The 21,305-nt window shown below is 36.9% G+C and overlaps 1 protein-coding gene across 1 annotated transcript in view; it reads right to left on the bottom strand.

The window, feature by feature from the left end:
• Positions 1 to 544: 544 nt before the first annotated feature.
• LOC150083920 (uncharacterized) overlaps positions 545 to 21,305 on the bottom strand; it is a 259,821-nt gene continuing 239,060 nt past the window's right edge. The window contains 3 exon segments of the mRNA XM_090375830.1: positions 545 to 1,396; positions 1,398 to 3,538; positions 13,171 to 13,287. Coding sequence (XP_090231956.1) covers positions 620 to 1,396; positions 1,398 to 3,538; positions 13,171 to 13,287 — 3,035 coding nt within the window. The 3' untranslated portion in view covers positions 545 to 619.

The following is a 21,305-nucleotide window of genomic DNA, read 5'->3' as shown; positions in this document are numbered from 1 at the left end:
ATTGAAATATGACTATTTCTTATTTATATAACTTACTATAATACAATTTTATACAACAAATACCTAAATATATATTACATTATAAATGACAGCAAGGGAAATAATTTTATCAAATACACTATCTGCTCACATATAAAGAAGATCTATAAAAATTTTCTTATAAAAGTAAGATTTAAAAATACCTATTTTTAAAAGAAATCTTAAAGATAAAATGAACAAGTCAATTGCCACAGTACAGCAAGTTTTGGTATGTCCAATGATCCACAAGACAAATGACAAAAACTCAGTTAATGAGCTAATGATCACACTGAACTAGGACAAGTATCAAAAACACCAAGGCATGCCAGGACAGTGAGCATAACAAGATACTGCTTGTAGCCACACTATGTCTTCTCACATTATAAATGCATACATTCTAAACAATAACAAATACACCTTTTTTCAACATCCAATGAGCGTTAAAAAATTAACAAAAAAAAAAAAAAAAAAAAAAGACTAGATTTTTTTTTCCTTCACAGATTGAAGCACTTTACAATGCATGGGATACATAAGTACAATACACAGACAGACAGACATACATACATTAAACAGCTCTGTACAAAGGTATACAATGTGCAGCTCATCTCTGTACAACATTCACCAGATCTCTCACAGTGTTCTGTAAATCTACAAAGAGTTTTGCACTATCAACACTATTGTTACTGCTGCATGTGCGCAGCTGTTCTCCCTGGATCTCAAGTTTTGAAAGAAGTTCACGGAACCGGAAGCGTCCATGAGGAGGAATGTTTTCTGCATAGCTGCCACACGAGGAACGGAACAGCTGCACTTTGTCTGACAACTGCATCACACTAGCACTATTAATTGCTGCAGAGTTTTTTAACATCAGAATGTTATTCTCTAGGGCACTTGAGATTTCCAAAATGGAGGCCTTGTTGCCAACTTCAGCACCCTTGAAGGAGTCATTAGAATCCTCAAACTTTTCCTTCACTCCATCCTCCAACTGATTTTCTATAGGACTTTCTTGACCTTTCCCTCCAGATTTAGGCATTACTTGAGGTTTTACTCCCACTTTGGTTTGTTTAACTACAGAAGCTGCTGGAAGCACAGGATGAGAGCTCTTTACAGGTTTAATAGGGATTACAGGTTTGGACTGATTTAAAAACTGAAAAGCACCATCATCTTTTTCAATTGCAGATTCCAAAGGTGGTGGTGGTGGTGGAAAAGTATCTGTATCAGAATTTTCATCTTCCAGTTCAGGTGTTTCTAAAACAGAGGTTGGGGGGCTTTCTTTTGGAGAGGTTTTTGTTTCATTTGGTAAGGAATGCAAAGACTGGTCTTCCTCTTCATCCTCTTCCTCTACTTGGTTAGAATTTAAATGGCCCTGAGATTTCTCTTCAGGTGTCAACACCCACTTTCAATGATTCAATCCGCCGAGAAAAATTCTTCTGGCTACCTTTCTTTTTCATTTCAGCAAATATTGTATTATCATGAATAACAATATCCTTCTCCCAGAGCTTCTTAAAATTGCTAATACTTCCTGAACTGTGTCGCCTACTCCCTTCTTCTGCAAGCAAAAGATTTGGTTTCTCTGATGCATAAACTTCACTTTTACTTCGTTCATGTTTAGGATCTTCACACATTACTATATTTGGCCTATTGGCTGGTTCATTATTCATGAGTTTATTCTTTGTGTCTTCAGCAATGTTAGTACATAGTTTAGGATGTAGAGATGAAGTGCCTAAGCAATTGGTATTAACTTGGAAGCCACTCAGATTACTATTCTCTATATATGGCTCCGGTAAACTAGAAACATCTATATTCACAACTTCCTGATCTACAGTTTTATTTGTATCTGGATTACCTTTAATTTCTTTTTTCTTTTTATTAGTGTTTTCAATGTTAAGTTCTTCTTCTGCAGTATTAACATTTCGGAAACCTTCAGGGGCTGGTATCAAATCACCCGTTTGTGAAGATGCATCTCCCATTTCTATGGCTCTTCTTCGTACCTTCATCTTCAAACTTTCAAAAAGTTCTGACACCAACTGAGCTGCTGGATTTTTTAATGTGTTATCACTCTCTTTAAGTTTGGATGCTGGCTGATTATCATCTGCAGATTTCTGTAATATCTGAGGAATATTGTGAGCATCTTCATTAGATAACAGAGGTGAATTATTTGTTGAATGATTCAGTGGATGATTGGGTCCATCATCAGCATTTTTAACACTTTTACTCTGTTGCCAGGCAGACCCAGAGTTCCATGATGGTGGAGTTGGACTCCTTCCTTCTGTTAAATTTTTGGCAGCACTGGATCTCTCACACTGAAACTGCTCATCTAAGGAATCACTTTTCACTAAATGTTTAGGAGGACTTGGAGGCTTCTCTTTAGGTCTTTTTCTAAGTGTCCGACGAACAAGACTAGTACCAAAAGGAGAGGAATCCGGATGTAACACTGGTGAAGTTTTGTTGCTAACTAACTGGCTTACTGTAACACCTTCTTCGGATGGTGTCCTGTGTCGTAAACCATAGCGATTAACACAATCTGTGATCACATTTCGAGGTTCTTGAACACAGTCCAGTCTTCCTTCTCGGGAAGGCTTCCTTTCCAATTTCCTGCTACGTGAGAGACGTGGAGAAAAAGCAGATCTTCCTCCAAGACAATGGGTTTCTGGAATTGAACCTGTTTCAAAGACCTCACTAGTTTTTGTGTGTGTCAAATCAGATTTTTGTCTTTGTAAAAAGCCATGGGAAGAGTGTCTGATAATGTCAAAGTCTTGTCGCTGCCGAATAGTAGCTAAATGCCTAGTGTCTATGCGGCTAACATTAAACATGGAACCTCCTGTTCCTCTTCTATGTCTCCCATGTTCTAAGCCAGGACTAAAATGAACTTCTCCACTAATCTCACTTAAGCAATCTAGCTCTCCTTCCATGACTGTTTCAGGAGGACACATTGTTCCAGCATGCAATCCGTGCTGTTTAAGAGATTCTAAATAAGCTCCAATACGTGCTCCTTTTGGTAAAGTTCCATAACGATTTATTGCCCTTTTCACATTTTGAACTTCTAAAGCAGCTACTTGTACTTTTTTTGGTTCTTGCTTTTTATTATTTTGAGAAGTATTTTCTTTAGTTCGTTGCTGTACATTTAAAGGATAAGTTCTAGCTTTCTTTAGTTTCTGCTGCTGAGGTTGTGAAGGATTTGGAACACTAGAAATAGAAGCTGCAGTATGGTTTCCAGAGTCTTCGGTATCTGGTGTTCTTTCTCTCATGTCACTCTCAGTTTCCCCATTACTACTGTTCAATTCATTAAGTTCTTTGTTGATAGTTTCAAATACTTTTTCTAGTCCATTCACAGATTCCTTAGGAGGATCAAGTTCTTCACCACCCAAAGTTTTATCTTGATAAGTACTGTCTCTAAATGAACTGGTCCGTTTGGGTGGTACAGGGGCCTGTTTACCACGTGGACCAGATCTCCTTAACTGAACTACAGTAGATTTTGTAGTCAGAATTCCTGGAAGTTTGGTGACTCCACCACGATGGACACCTGCATAAAATAAATATTCCATTATAATGAGATAGACACTCACATAACTATCATATATATATATATATAAAAACACAAAGGCTCTATGGAATAAATATCATAAAAAGAAATAAATATTATACATATTATGGCTTCTGGGGAGGAGTGAGACCTTGATATATTCTTGCATGTAATATTTATATGTACTAATAAATACGCATATAATATTTCCCTCACTACTGCAGTTTCCTGGATCATGCCTGAACTAAAGCAACAATATACAAACGCTACTGTTATTTGAATTCTCAAAGTGACACTGAAGAAGAGCAGCTTATACTGACTTTCAGTAAAACTATTCTTGCATTTGATAATGTTAAATGATAAAAAACAACTGCATAAATTAAATGAAAATAATGGTAATATCTCAAATGGCAAAGGGTTTGCTATGTCAGGAAAATGCACAAAATTTCAGCACTAGGTTTTTCAACACACACACACACACACACACACACACACACACACACACACACACACACACACACACACACACACACACACACACACACACACACACTTTAAGACAGCCTACAATGCAAATGCATATGCAGTGTTTGTGTTATTCAGTACAGTACTTTCACTGATATTTTTATCATTGATATATTTATGTGCTTTTGGCAATAAAATTTGTGTAGCCAATTAAGAAATTTAGACAATTAAGGCAATTTAGAAATTAATGAAACAAGATCTCATTTGATTTTTATTGTAATGGGTTTACTGACACATGGGATGCTATAAAAAATTGAGGCAAGGAGAAAAAATAAATAAAAATAAAATAATTCAGTTAGGTTTACATTATTTCTTAGGGTGCAGTTTAATCCCAGAAGCTCTTGAGGAGATTGACAGTGGATATAGTCAAGAACAGGCTTCACACAATGCATAGGGACTGACAATATACATGGTGGGTGTGGAAGAAGAGTAATGATACCTGTGAGTAAATATAAATGTATAAAGTGAGTATCCAATCTGTGCTGCGGAGAGGATAACTACTTCATGTCTGCTTGAACAATAACTAGAGTTCCACTACTCCAGCTGATTTTTGATCTTGAACAACTTATTTGTTTGAACATGCTACACTTGTATCCATTATATATACACTTATGGCTGTTTTGCAATTCAAAGAAAATTTGCTGCTGAGTAATCATAGTTTGCAAAAGGCTTTGCTGTATGACCTTAAAATAGTTAACTTCAAATTCCAGTATGCTGCAGGAATCAAACAAAAATAAAAAAACTCAACTGATCTTATTCAACTGAGTTAACAGTGATGTGATCAAATATGAGTCTTTTTATTGCTGCTGACAACTGGGCTAAGAAAGTCCATATATAGTTTGTGCATTATAAAGACCTTTCATTATTATTATTATTATTTTTTTTTTTGTTAGTTGTTGGAGCATCAGCTTCTATGGCCATAATGCACCTCCCAAGATTTTTGCAGTACTCTGATCCAAGCCAGAGGTGGGATTCGAACCCGTGACCTTTGGGTTTCCAGGCAGGCACTTTACCCACTCGGATAGCCCAGTCAGCACCTTTCATTATGTAGCAGTGTCAAACTTATTATGCAAAATTCAGCAGTGTAAATTCTGCACACAGGTAGTACACAACAGAGATAGTGGTTGTAGGAAAGACTACTGCAGCGGCGCCTCCGTAGCCAGGTGGGAAGGAGCAACAGTGCGTAGCACACGCTTCTTGATTAGACCGGGGTTCGAGCCCGTCACCACCAAATACGGAGGATGCGGAAAGGTCTGGGAATGACCACCGCATATTCCCGGAGCAATATGGCCTTAGTTGCTAATGCTCCTAAAAAAAAAAAACCAAACCAAACAAACTACTGCAGTACCCACTAATGATTCTGTTTTGGATCCATTGTACATATTTGTAGTAACTTGTCGTGAGTGTTAAGGTAGTAAAAGAATGTGAAGTAGTTAAAATATATTTAACTGCTTCATATTCTAATTTCCTAGCGCATACTTCCCCATTGTTGCAACCAGTTGTCAGAGTAGGGTGCACATGGTCCCACATGGATTAAAAATTCTTACATCCTGAAGAATATTGCTGAAAACTATGTTCCAGCTTTGCATTAGTACCTGTAATCTTAATTTTAAGGGCCTGTTTTCTATTTGGCTTACTGTTATACTTTGCAACATCACGAGTCAATATTGAGTCTAGGGAACTCTATTTACCTAGTTCCAAATGTACAAATACAAATGATAGACTATTTTTGCAGAGAAGGGCACACAAGGGTGTGCGGTGATTAAGGAGGAATAGTAAATATTTTGGGAGGTTATAGTATCGATTATTCAGAGTAAAAAAGTTCATAAAACATGTGTCTAATTTGCAATGGATACAGAGATAGAACTGTTCGAAACTGGCACGCACAGCTCCCTGAATCAAATGTGATCAAGAAGCAGTTATAACCTGATGTTGTTTGGTGTTAGAATTGTTGTTAAAAATGCCGCACATCTTCACACATTCTGAATATGCCGATATGGTGTTTGTCTACGGTTTTTGTGGTGGAAGTGCTACTACTGCTTGTGGAGAATACCGATGACAGTTTCCTAACCGCAGAATACCGGATCGAAAGAGCGTTTACTACTGTTTACACCAAACTGTGTGAAACTGGTACAGTTCCCAGAGCTCATATTTCTTCTGAATGTGCAAATGAACAAAATGTGGATGAAATAGAACACATTCTTCAGTCGGTAGAATGTAGTCCTATTATTAGCACATGAAGAATTTCTACACATATTGGTGTTCCACAGACAAGAGGAACACTAATCAAGAACACCAATTCTTCTAATCAAGAAGCGTGTGCCACGCACTGCTGTTCCTGCTCACCTGGCTACAGAGGCGCCCTCGATACTATAACATCCCAAAATATTTACTATTCCTCCTGAGCCACTCTGTATATACAGGGTGATTGGTATACAGTATCAACCACAACGACCGATCCATCGTTCAGGGAAAGTTTGATTTAGATATTGTATCACCAGGTAGGTATAATGTGCAGGAGCTCCATCATGCTGAAAGTACATACCAATTCTTGTAGCCAAAGGAACATCCTCCAATAATAAAGAAAGTTTGTTTTGCAGAAATTCTAGGTAAATGGGCCATGTAAGATGATTTTGTAACACAATAGGCCCAATCAACTGATTGTCGATGATATCGCATCACACATTTACAGAGAAGCAATGTTGAAAATTTGTTTCTACAGTGGCATGTGGATTTTCATCTGACCACCTGAGTTATGGGTGTTGTTGATATACTGTCATGGGTGAAAGTAGCTTCATCGCTGAACAGTATTAATGGAATTAATCAGCAATTCAAGTACTCCCTGGATGACATTCGACCTTCCACCAGTATCAACAGGCCAAGTCTGTGCCAACAAAACATTCCCCATACCAAGATAACTCCAAATGCTTGGATTATCTTAACAAGGCAATGCTGGATCCATTGCTTCATGAGGTTTTCCCCACTCTCTACCTACTAAGTGTAGTGTATCATGAAGAGTGTATCAAACTAAGTGTATCATGATTTGTCTGACCACATGACTTCCTTCCATTGTTCCACTGTATAATCATGATATTCTTGGATTTTTCTGTTTATCTCTGAAGCTATTGGCTTCTGAATAGGCAGACAACTGCCACTACCCAATTTGTTCAATTCCCTGCACATGCTATAGGTTGAAATAGGGCAGTTCTGGGTTTGGTTGAATTCCATTGTTATTTGCTGCATACCAGATGTCATTACTTTCCAGTCATTAAAAGCCTACTGCATATGGTTAGAACTAACCCCAGAGAAATGTACCAACTATATGGTACTACACTTAGGGTGGTAGAAAATAAAAAAGACCTGAGGTTAATTGTGCAATCAGATATGAAGTTTTCTGAGCAGTGCAGACAGGCGGCCAGAGCAGGTCATGGGGTTTTGTCAGTGATATACAGGAAGTTTGCTAGTAGGGAAAAGGAAGTGATTATCCCTTTGTATATGGCAATGGTCAGGCCAGCCTTGAGTACTGCGCGTGGAGGCTTCATTTTAGGAAGGATGCAGAATTGCTTGAGCAAGTACAGAGAAGGGCTACAAGATTGGTGGGGGGGGGGGGGACAAAAGGAGTCCTCTTACAAAGAAAGGCTCAAGTTCTGCAAATTGCAGTGTCTGGAGACTAGGCACCTGCAAGGTGATCTGATTGAGGTGTATAAGGCCTTGAATGGGTTGAATTCTCATGGGATTCTTCCTCTTGCTCAGATTACAAACCTCAGGGCATAAATTCAAATTGAGAAAAGACTTATAGAATATATATGTGAAATTTGCCTCTAGCTAACGAGTAGTTGATTGCTGGAACAAACATATCTGTCTTTGTGGAAGTTGATAGCTTAATTAATTAAATTCAAGGAGGAACTGGACAAGCTTTTAAATAGAATGGATGTGTGAAATGGATTTTTTTTTTGGCTGATGCTACATAAGCTTGCTTTCTTACATCACATGCCTCTACTACTACTACTACTACTACCACTGAGATGATGCTTTTAAGAAACCCACTGTGTCTTTTCTATATACAGGGTGTCTCAAAAATACACGGCATAACTTCAGGAATGAGTTCCTTATATGTAGACAATAAAAATATTTTATATCAACATAGTTTCGGAAATGCTTGGTTCCCGAGTTATTAATCGGAATGTCTTATCTCCCGCAGGTGATTTCCTTCATCACAAGGTACTTTTTTTTTTTTTTTTAAAAAAAAATAAATAATGGGTGGCACCTAGAACGTCAGTTCATTTCCGCCTCGTATCTCTGTGAAGAACAGTACCACTGTAGAAGGGCTAGAAATAAGTAGTGTATGTTTGTGTGTATTCTGTTGTTGTGTCTGACCGCTTGGCTACCCAGAATCATCAGTCACCTGGACAGATGATTCTGGGTACTTGTCCACACCACGGGAAGGTGGGCCAGTCTCAATGGAGCTCACACTGTCTCAATTCGAGACTCTGACCCACCTGATGTTGGCAAAAGATGGGCCAGATTCCTCTGGGGGACCAGTCCAGAGGAGAGGAAAAAAAAAAAAAAAAAAATTTCCCCGTGGTGTTAAAAAAAAAAAAAAAAAATATATATATATATATATATATATATATAATAAATAAATAAAAAAAAATATATATATATATATATATATATATATATATATATATATATAATAAATAAATAAAAAAAAAATAATAATAAATAAATAATAATAAATAAAATAATATAAAATAATAATAAAAAAAATTTTTAGGGAATGTTGCTCCCTATTGAGCAGCTCCACCAGACAAAGGAGTAGAATTATTCATAGCCGTATAACTAATTCTTCTTCTTGTGAAAACATTAGATGCAAACTGCTGAAGAGCAACATAAGAATTCTTGTCTCCCACCAGCAAAGTTTCATGCCCATGAGAGAGTGTAGAAACTGATGAAACAAAGAACATCTCTAAAGTCATTATACAGCGGACATTCAAATAAAATGTGGCTCCAATTTTAATTTTCCCCGCATTGACAAGCTTCTGTTCTAGAAAGACCAAAACGACATAGTTTTTCGTTAAGAGATCCATGTCCCGTTAAGAGGAAGGATGTATATAAGTCTAAAGAGAGCCAAACAGGTTTCTGCTTTACACAAAAGGTCACCTCAGGGGAAAAAAGTCCTAGTAACAGATCCGACAGATGACGTATCCCAGCGGGTCTGCCACAGATTTATCATTTCATTCCACAAACGAGCCGACCGGGCTAGCCAGGTGGGTAAAGTACCTGCCTGGCAACCCAAAGGTCGCGGGTTCGATTCCCGCCTCAGGCTTGGATCAAAGTACTGCAAAAACCTTGGGAGGTGCATTATGGCCACAGAAGCCTATGCGCCAACAACTACCAAAAAAATTCCACAAACGATTACGTTCTTGCTTAATATCTGAATTAATATTCAGAACCAAACCCATAAATTCAGTTGATAGTTGGTTTTTTTACCTACAACAAAGACCTCTGTAAGCTACGTGAAGGTCCAATGGCAATACACCTGCAGTGCAGAAGTTGAAACAGTTTGACAGCTCTTAACATACATAATAATATTGTACGTTGCATAGTAGCCAACTTTAATTGAAATTTAACAGTTCTAAGCCTGTGAAACCATACACCTGCAACATAAGTAGCCATAGGAAGGAATACGGCGTTATAATAGATTCTCATGGTACGTCTAGAAAGTCCCCAGTCTGAACGAGAAATTTTTACAACAGCACCAGTGAATCTTCTGATCTTTGTTGTTACATTATTTAAATGAGAGACAAAATTAAGCTTTGAGTTGATTGTAATCCCAAGTAATTTAGTTTCAGAGACAAGTGGAATCCTGTTATTATTAATCTTCACTAAAGGGGGTCGTTGAGGGTTTAAATGTGATCCAAAGATCATCATTTTAGTCTTAGACGAACTTATTGTCAATTTATTATCCACTGTCCATTGGAATAAATTTTGTAAGACATCATTGGCATTACTTTCGATAGCAGATCTAGATGAACCATGTATTAAGATAGTAAGATCGTCGGCATAAGCGATGATTTTGGTACTACTGAAACTATGGGAAATCCAATCCTGTAATACCATATTCCATATAAGAGGCCCTAGGATAGACCCCTGGGGACACCCTCGTGAAACTTCTCTAGACACCTCCTGAAATTTAGATTTCACTAAAATGTGACGATTACTGAAATAGCTTGTGAACAGGTGGTATAGTTGCTGAGAGCATCCAGCTGATTGTAACCGTTCGAGAGCACTCTGCCACCATAGAGAGTCAAAAGCACCCTCGAAATCAACAAAGGTAGCTAACGTGTACTTTGATGTTGAACTCTCAATGCTGCCAGCAAATTCAACAAGTGCATCTTCACAGGACTTCCCTACACAGAACCCGTATTGATTAGAGGACACCATATTTCCTTCATCACAAGGTACTTACAGAATTTGGTGGTTTTCCATTCCGAACATGTACTCAAATCAGGAGCAAGCGAATATGCATTTTACGTACGGTTTGGCAGAAGGCGATGCTCTGGAGGCTCGTCGTTTGTACAACGAAAGGTTCCCACAACGAAGATGTCCGTCCAGACAGGAAAACGTTTGAAGGTATCCATTGCCGCCTTTGTGAACATGGAACCTTTACGCCTCATGCTGCTGACAGAGGATGACCAGGACCTATGACTCCTGAAGTAGAGGAGGAGATTTGGATGTTGTGCATGCCACTCCTGGAATCAGCACACACAGAATAGCAATGCAACTGGCTGTTCAACGCTCGACTATTTGGAGAGTGTTGCGAGAGTGTTGGTACTGTTTATTCCAAATCATCTCAACAGAAACAAAAGCTCTTCTATGTTGCAGTTCAAATAAATACAATTGTACAGGGCAAGCAGGACACCATATTTAAGGGCAAAGTTAAGCATGAGCATTTTGATTCTGACATGCAAAAGTGGTTTGTTTGCTTCGAAACAAGTTGGTAAATTCTAAAGACTCTTAAAGCTACTCTAAGAGCACTGTTATGGATGGACTTAAGCTGCAATGTGGTTATATTACTAAAGCTATTGAACTGAACTAGTTCAATAGCTTTTGAAATTATTCAAAATTTCAAAAATTTTGAAATTTTGAATAATTTCAAGTTTTTGTTTACTTTAAAGCACAACTCTTTTGTGTTTACCATAATTTTCATGATTTCTAAACAAAAAAAAATAAAAAAAAGAAATATATATATAGACATATATATAGGGACACTTGAACCCCCACAATAAATACAGCAAATTAATTAATGCTGTTAATATGGTTATTACGGGTAAGGCAAGATGCTATTCAGCTACTATAAACCTAACCACTCCTATATCAAAACAACAATAAATATATAAATAAACATAAAAATAAAATTAAGAATATAAAAATAAAAAAAAACTGAAGCAAAACTATATCTCTTTTCACAATATTTGTTTTTAACATAATATTTTATATTTTAATTTTACAAAAAATAGGAGAGATAAGCAAAAATCAATTCACTTAGAAAAATACGAAAGAACAGAAGACTGTTTTTTGTCTTTTGCAACTTTTTGATTATTGATGCTTCGAATATTTCTTAAAACCATTTTTTTCCCCGGCAAAACACTATCATTTTGTTGCCCAGTGTTGTCAAGAAGTGCTTCTGCATGGTTTAAAGTAACACTGTGGCTAAATCTTTGTGACAATATCAACTCTTCTTCAGGTTTACCCTCATTATTTGGTGTTGGTGTAGTAGTCATTACATGATATAAAATTTCTTTATCGTTTAGTACTTCGTGGTCAGCTAAATCTTTGTTAGAATTAAGCTAATTGTGAATTGATTGCTCATCGACATACCATTCCCCAATTTGTTGCAAATTTCATAACATTTCTGGTACCAGATCTTCACAGTTTTCTTCAAATCCAAGGAATTCTTCATTTCCCAGTAAAATTTTACGGCAAGACCTCTTTAAGGTTATGCTTTTTATTGATTTCCATGCTGCTGAAACTTTGTAAATTGTGTACAATACAGTCAGGTTTTTTCAAAATGTCAATAGTTAAACTTTTCCAATAAAATCCTGTTTCATGGGCATTGTAAATTTTATCTGGCATAAATTTGTTGGTTTCAATAAATTTCTGAAACTCCCTGGTGAATTCTTGGGTGGTCGGTGCATCACTACTTAGTTTTTCAACTTGAATGGCAATCTGACGAATGCCGTGCCTCTTTTTAAACCGCATCAACCACCCAGCAATTTTAATTTGTCAAAAAAATATTTTGTCTTGGCTCTTCTGCTGTTTGTTAATCTAAACCATAACACCATTGCCTTGTCGAGGTCCTTGTACGGAGACTGTTTCATCGTTTTTCTGATAGTCATGCCTTTAACACTATCAGAAGTGCCTGCAAAATCAAGCTTCCATTTATTTTTTATGATGTCGCGTATGGTTTGGTCACCAACATTATAATGGTTCATTCAAGATTTAATGGCTCAGTTTTCAAAAATTTTGAAATTTTGAATAATTTCAAGTTTTTGTTTACTTTAAAGCACAACTCTTTTGTGTTTACCATAATTTTCATGATTTCTAAACAAAAAAAAATAAAAAAAGAAATATATATATATATATATCATAAAAAAAAATTGACATCCCTGACATAAATAACAAAATAAAATTTGTATTTTTGCAGTGCAACACAACAGAATAATCCACGTGATGCATAAAACAAACTAAACATTTGTTCTCTTTCTACTGTTTTTTTTTTTTTTTTTTTTGAGTGGTGGGTGTGAAGACAGTGCGGGGGTTAGGTACATCCATCTCCCAATCACGACTTATAATGCCGCTTCTTGTTGCTTATTTACAACTTGCAAAACATCTGTTTATTTCCTATTCCATCTATTACTTGAAATTTATGATTTCCGGGTTTTTTTTTTTTTTTTTTAATTCGGAGTCTTGAAGTGTCCCAGTTATTCCGATCCCGGTAAATCAAAACTGCTGTTGCCAAACTTTTTGAATTTTTGGAATCAAAATATAGGGTCCCATACTGTATACATATTTGTATAAAATTTTCGCCACTTATTACTTGCCTTGTTCAGAAACCCACTGGTCTCCTTCCTCACTAAGAGCATGTACACTTGAGGAACTGCCCCCATGCTTTTTATAGGGTACACCTGGAATCTTCTTTTCAAGTTGCTTCTCTACTTCTACAAAAGAAAATATAATGTAAGAGAAACAGAGATAAAATATAAAAATAAACTATGATTTTAACATCTAATGCCAATACTAATCAATAGGCAGGGAGACAGTTTTTAAAATGACATACTATTAGTATTACTACTAGTAAAGCCAAATGATATAAGGAGCTGACTTTTCTGTGTCAGTCAAAACTAAAAATAAATAAATAAATAAATAAAATAAAATAAAAAACAAAGCAGAATATTCATACTATTCCCATTCCCACAGCTTAACCTTTGAACTTAGCCAGACCACACTAGGAGGCAATTTATTTTAGTCCAACAACCCACTGCCCAGAGGTGAAAATCACAAGAGTCAGTCTTCTGTTATTCTCCAAGATTTTATTTGGAAAATTAAATGCACTAGGCATAATCCTTATAGGTTTTGATAATTAACTATATAATATCGGTGTAAATACACCATAGTTAACCCACAGATTTGAGCTTCGATTGTAGCGTAGAAGGCATCGTTTTAATTGTATCTCATAATGTGGTTGCCTTCACAACAAGATAGCTGAATTACTTCAAATAAATAACGCTTCTCTAGTAGAGAAGACTACTGTTATTTTTTTTTCAGCGTACCACCACCCAGACGATCGTTTCGAAGCTTTTTGGCTTCGTCATCAGTGGGCGGGTAGATAATCCAAGATTTTATATAAGTGTCCCCTTGTTCTTGTCTCACTTAAGAGGGAGAACAGATCTTTCTCATTCAGCACTTCGTATATCTCAACTGGATCTTCCTGTTATTTACTAGATGTGTAGCTGTCACACTTCGCAGTCCTCACCTTCTAAACCATTCTTCATATCTGCATGCATCACTAATCTGGTCACCCTTTTTTGAATCCTCTTCACAAGCTTCAAATATATTTTTCCAGGTGTGGTCTCCAGATCTAAATACAATATTTCAAATGCAATCTAACCATAGTCTTGTCTTCACATGACATCTTCCCTCAATCACATCCTCCTCTATGCTAGCAAAGGTCCTATATATTATGGACAGGATACCATGCACCTTCATAGCTAGCTGTTTAAACTACCTAGAAATTTTGTGTCAGACTGAATTGTAACACCTAAGTCTTTTTAATCTTAAACCACTTAACACCACTTCCCACAGATTATTCATGACTCCAGAATTTCTCTTCCCAGAATGCATAAACTACATTTATATGCAATGGGGATTTTGAAAAGTTCATTGCCTGAGTATAAAAGAGTAATGGGCCACAAACTTTTCAAATATCTGTACTTAATGTATATCACTTCAAATAGTAACCCACCACGTTCCATGCAGTTTCAATAACATTTTTTTAATTACAGATCCTGAAGTCAACAAAGGTGCGTGTGTGTGTGTGTGTGTGTGTGTGTGTGTGTGTGTGTGTGTGTGTGTGTGCGTGCGTGCGTGTGTTTTAAGAACATTAGCAACCAAGGCCATATTGCTCCGGGATATGCGGTATTCATTCCCTGACCTTTCCGCATCCTCCGTATTTGGTGGTGACGGGCTTGAACCCCGGTCTAATCAAGAAGCGTGTGCAATGCACTGCTGCTCCTTCCCACCTTGCTACAGAGGTGCCGGTGTGTGTGTGTGTGTGTGTGTGAGGAAAGATGGACAAAATCAGTCACTGTGCAGTCATCCAATATTTGGAGGGGGGCTAATCTCAAAGGCAATTCATGAGGATGTGGTTACATTGGGGAAGGATGCCCCTTCCTATTCCATGGTTAAGAAGTGGGCAGCAGAATTTAAATGAGGGAGGGAGAGCTTGGGAAATGACCCATGCTGTGGAAGACTTGCAACATCCTTCATTCCAGAAACTGAGTGTGCATGATCTGGTTATGAGTGATTAACAAGTGACAGTGCCGTAAATTGCCAGCATGTCTTGGGTCCCAAAGTTTCTGACAGCAGATCAAAAACACACAGGAGTTATCAGGTCAAATAAACATTTGCATTGTTTTACAAGCAGATTCAGAAAATTTCCTTACAAGGTTTGTGACCATGGATGAGGTGTAGGTCCATCACTTTTAGTCAGACAAAACAAAGGAGCAGTTCAAACAGTGGAAACACAGCTCTTCTCCCCATCTAAAGAAAGCAAAGTCAATTCCTTCTGTTGGCAAGGTAATGGCACTAGTTTTTTTTGGATTCTGAGGGAGTACTGCTAGTAGATTACCTTCAGAAAGGCCCAAACAGTCATGGGGTCATGCAGACCTTATGCACATATGCATGAAAACATCAAATACAAAAATGAGGAAAACTCAGCAAAAGGAGTCCGTTCTACCAGGACAATGTTCCTGCACTCAATTCTGTCATTGCCATGACTGTATTGCACGATTGCAACTTTAAAATCTCGGACCATCCCCCCATATTCATCAGATCTAGCACATCACACTTTCATCTATTTTCTAATTTGAAAAAATATCAATGCAAATATATCCCCAACCATAATACTCACATTTCAGAAAAGCTTCTGATACTGTTGCACATAAAAGACTTATACAAATTGGAACAGTATGGCTTTAAAGGAAAGTTCTTGGACTAATGGTATTAGAAGAGTCCCCCAGGGTTCGTTGCTGGGCCCATTCTTGTTTTCTATATTTATTAATGATATTGATGAAGGCATATCAGGCTTAATGTCTCAGTTTACAGATGATATAAAGTTTGTCAGGGGAGATAATCACAGTAATCAGTATGCTAATGCAATGGGTTCTAGGAAATTTAGGCAGATAGGCTAAGAAGTGGAAACAAGTTTAATAATGACAAATTCAAGGTATGTCACATGGAGAGCAGTGTAGTACCAGTTGTGGGAAGTGGAGAGTGAAAAGCAACCTGAGAATAATTGTGCAGTCAGCTATGAAATTTTCTGAACAGAGCAGCAAGCTGCCAGAACAGCTCATGGGATTTTGTCAACGATATCCAGCAGTGGTGTTCAACCTACGGCCTGCGGGCTGGATCCGGTCCGCGAATAATTTTTATACGGCCTGCCCAGAAAGTGACTAAAACAGCATTTTAGAGAGTCGCGCCACTGCCTGTACAGGCATGCAAGCGACGAGCTCAACTGTATCAAACGTGTACGTGTAGTCCAGTGCAGTCATATGTACACTAATACAGTTATGTATGCATCAATCTTTTCATATTGTGAAATTCTGCTATTTTAATATAACTTGTTCATTTTATTGAATTTGTTCCGAAAGAGGAACGTCGATTTCGATTGTTGTGTTTTTAATCAAAGGTGAACTGAAGACTATTTCTCATTGAGTACGATGAAAAAGCCATATGCTTGTTGTGTAAGGATACTGCATCACTTTTTAAAGAATATACCTTAGTTTGTCTCGACAAACAATAATGCGAAAAGTAGAAGATATTGGAATTAAGAAAACAACAAAACACATTGAAACCGAATCAATCAAGAAATTTATCTGCTGTAAGTGCCAGTTATCAAGTTGCACATTTGATCACTTTTGCAAGTAAACCGTTCAGTGATGGTGAATTTGTTAAATGTTTTTAAAAGCTATGGACAAAATTTTTCCAGAGAAACAAGCAATGATACAAGACAAACAATTAGGCGAAGAGTAGAAGATATTGGAAAGAACTTAACAACTATTGGAAAGCATAAAACAAATGAAATATTTTAGTGTATCACTGGGTGACAATACGATGTAAAGGACACAGCCCAACTCCTTATCTTAATACGTGGAATTAATGATCATTTAATGCCTCTGATTTGTATGGTATGGTGACATCAAATCGGTTCAGAATACGTTGTTATTATTTAAATCCCAAATTAAGCACGAATACATTTACTTCTTTGGCTGAAAACTACATTTCCAGCTTGCAATTTGAACTTATTGATCTTCAAGTCAAAACATGGTTCAAAAATAAGTAGATGGACTGCAAAAATAAACTACTTGAATTCTACAAGGCTCTCTCATCTGAAGATTTTCCACTAATAAAATAAAATGCCATGAAAATGGCATTTTATTTTATTAGTGGGAAAATTGTTCGGCTCAACGTATGTTTTAGAGCAAATTGTTTCACCCATGAAATCAAATAAATATTTAAAAAGAAACTGAATAACAGATGGGCATCTTCATTCTGTATTGAGAATTGCCATCACAAATTTTCAAACAAATTTTGAATAGCTATCTAAAAACATTTAGCATCAATCATCATCTCATTAAATGTTAAGTTTTGTTCAGTAAATGTTGTATTCTACATAATAAAATTTTTGAATATTTTCCATTTTAGGGATATCATTATATTTATTTATTCACCTTAGACAGTATGAACCAGAGCTGTAATGTGCCTTAATATTGAAAAAGCAGTGATCCTTTTCAGGCTGTAAATTTTCTCAAGTGAACATTTAAAAGCAAAATATTTTTTTTAAAAAAAAAAGACAAAAAAAAATTATTTAAAAAAAAAAAAAAGATAAAAATAAAGTATTTCAAAAACAAAAGTAAGTCATTTTTTTTTTAATTTTAATAAAATCTAAAAAATAAATCACTGATATATGAAGTGTTTGGAATTTGCATTTTTTATATATAGCCTGAAAATAAAAAACTGTAACATGAAAACAGAAACTTCCTTTTACATGTAACAAGATATGGAAAATGTAACACACTAATTTTTCTCGAATCACTCAGTGCAGCCTGCGAAACAAATCTAACTTTCAATATGGCCCTTGTACTGAAAAACGTTGGACACACTGATATACAGGAATAAGGAAGTGATTATCCTGCTGCATAAGGCAATGGTTAGGCCACATCTTGAGTACTGCATACAAGTCTGTAAGCTTCATTTTAGGAAGGATGTAGATCTGCTGGAATGGGCATAGTGAAAGAGCAACAAGATTGGTGAGGGAAGTGAAATGGTGCCCTTACCAGGAAAGCTGTCAGTTTTGCAGATTATAGCATCTGGAGAAACAGCACCTGTGTGGAAATCTGATTGAGGTGTTTAAGGCTTTGAATGGATTGAGTAAGCTCAGTGTTGATGGAATTTTTATTCTTGCTCAGACTGCACCCATAAGGGGGCATAAATTCATACTGAGGAAGAATAGTTGCAAGTTGGATGTGTGGAAATCTGTCTTCAGTTACAGTGTGGTTGATTGTTGGAACAAACTCCCATCTGGTGTTGTGGAGATGGGTAGTTTGAATAAGCACAAAATTTTTAACTCACTATTATTTTGCACTACAAAAGACAAGTGCAGATATTAAAATATTTCAAATGCATGAGCAAAGGGATCCCATTTATGTAGAATAGATGTACGGAAATTTGCCTTTAGCCAGCGGGTGGTTAATTGCTGGAACAAACTTCCATCTGTTGTTGTGGAAGTTGATAGGTTAAATAAATTTAAGGAGGAACTGAACAAACATTTAGAGGGATTTGTTTTGTAATTTTTTTTTTTTTTTTTTTTTTTTTTGGCTGATGCTGCATAAGCTCATACACTTGCTTTCTTGCATCACATGCCACTATTACTAGTACATTACTACAGTTATGTTGGTTCTTGTGAAATTATTTATATATATATATATATATATATAAATGTGAAGTTTGCAACATAAGTATAGTCTGAAAAGATGGAAAAGAGAAGTACCAGAGTGCCTGAACTAAAAGAGGTTTAAAGGAAAGTAGAAAAGGAAGTAAAGTAATAGTGAAAAAATTTAAAAAATCTAGTGCACTAATGAAATGAGACTATAGACGAAAACAATATACGAAAAATTACAAATTACCAAATAAATAATAAAGAGATATCACTGTATTCAGATATGGGAGGGCAATTTTTGGAAAGAAGGTCGAATATAGGGATGGCAAATATGCAAAATGATATATGTCCAGGAATTTCATCAGGGGACTACTCCTGACTATGTATCAGGCACTGCGTTTCCAAACTTGTCTATAGTACAAGAAAAGGGAAAAGTCAAATATGCAGCCCCTGTCTTAATACAGTCAGACAAGATAGTCCCTATGCAGTCAGACAAGATAGTCCCTATGTAGTAAATCTGCAGATTTACTTAACAAATACAGGTCAATGTTGCAAAAAAAGTCTTGAGTCAGGGTTAAATTTGAAAGTGTCTGCAATTCCGCACTGGAGGGAATATGCAAGGCTCAAGGGGTACAATTTTTTTCATTGTGGTCTGTGCTTGGTAACAGGAGAGGCTGCTTCTATAGGGAGGGGATACACTTAAATAGAAAGGGCGCAAGAATATTTGCTGATGCTATTGAGGCAGTGTTAGGTGGATCGGAAAACTGCTAGCTTGGGGGATTCACGGACTAAAAGGTTAAAAGTAGCCGCAGGCAGAGGTGAAGGTGATTCTTGCACAACTGCTATTAGAATAAGTAGCAACCTGGAGCGAGGGGTGCTGGGTGTTTCAGGGATTGATGGCAGTCATCGTGAAACAGGTGGGTATATGGGATGTGTTAGGGTAACTAATAATAAGGATAGGTACATGTATACTTGCATGTATACCAATGCTAGAAGTACAGTAAATAAATTTGATGAATTTGAAGTGTTGGTCAAGACATTAAAGGCAGATATTGTTGGGATAGCAGAAATGTGGTGTCACACATATATAAGGAATGAGGAACTGGAATTTGGGGAGTACAATGTGTACAGAAAGGATAGACAGGTTAGGAAGGGAGGAGGTTTTATGCTGTTAATTAAGAAAAACATAAAATCAAAAGAAGTGCATCCAGTTGATATAGATGAACAGTGCACTGTGAAAGCAAAAATAAGAGTAGGAGTGTGTTATAGGCCTAATGACTCGAATGAGTACAATGAACAATTCTACAGAGAAATACAGTGGGCTAGTAAATCAGAATGTTTTATAATGGGGGATTTTAACTTCCCTGATATTGACTGGAACTTGTGGTTTGGTCACTCACACACTAGTAAGACTTTTGTAGATTTATTGTATGATTGTTTTCTGCAGCAGCATGTTCAAGAGGCAACCAGAGAGGGTAATACTCTTGATCTGGTTATCAGCAGTGATCATTCGTGTATTAAGAATTTGCAGATAAAGGAACCACTAGGTGGCAGTGATCACAATGTACTGATGTGGGATTTACTTAAAGATATATTTACCATCAGGGGTAAAGGAAAGGGTTTTTGCTTCCATAAAGGTGAGTACAGTGGTCTTAGACAGTTTTTAATTCTGTACAGTGGGATCAACTGACGATGTTACCAACAGTAAATTCTAAGTGGGAAACATTCAAGGAATTAATCGTGGATGCTACTAAAAGTTTCATACCGATTAAGAAATATTGTTCAAGGTTTAGGCCTAAATGGTTATCAAATGAACTAATGAGACTCGTGACAGAGAAGAAAAGTGCATGGGATGCATATAAATTATGAAGCAACTAAGAAGCTAGTCTGTAATCAGGTCACAAACGAGGTTAGGCAGGCAAAGGCAGATTACGAGTAATCTTTGGCAAAAGATGCTAAGAAAAACAGCAAGGATTTCTTTACTTATATAAACTCTAAAAGGAAGGAGATGAATCTGATTGGTCGCCTTGATATTGATGGTTCCACTGTTGATGATCCGACTCAGAGAGCAAACAAACTGAATGAGTTTGCATCTACAAAGGGTACTAGGAAAGTTTTGCAATACAGCTTTGTTTATTTAATTTTTTCAAAGTAATTTCCTCTACATTCAATACACCTCTCCATCCTCCGAAACCAATCTTTAAACCAGTTCTGCCAAGTTTCACTAGGGAGTAAAGCACACTCGTTGTCCCAAGCCCGTAGAAGGTCCTCATCACTGGAAAACTGCCTCCCTTTTAGCTTCATTTTCACATGCGGGAACAGTGCAAAGTCGCAGGGAGCAAGGTCTGGACTGTAGGGAGGGTGCTCGAGAAGTTTCAGTCCTGTCGTGGTCAAATATTCGGTGCAGGCTTTGGCGCGGTCAGCTGGAGCATTTTCGTGATGGAGGTACCAGGTGTCCGTTCTTGACTTTGGCCACAGGTTCTTTATAGATCCAATGACTTTAGGCAGGCATTGTTCAGT

This window comes from Mastigoproctus giganteus, chromosome 6 (assembly GCF_048544385.1).
Source record: "Mastigoproctus giganteus isolate SK-2022 chromosome 6, ASM4854438v1, whole genome shotgun sequence".
Taxonomy (NCBI): domain Eukaryota; kingdom Metazoa; phylum Arthropoda; class Arachnida; order Uropygi; family Thelyphonidae; genus Mastigoproctus; species Mastigoproctus giganteus.
Note: the sequence above shows the minus strand (reverse complement) of the source record. Positions and strands in the feature narration are given on the sequence as shown.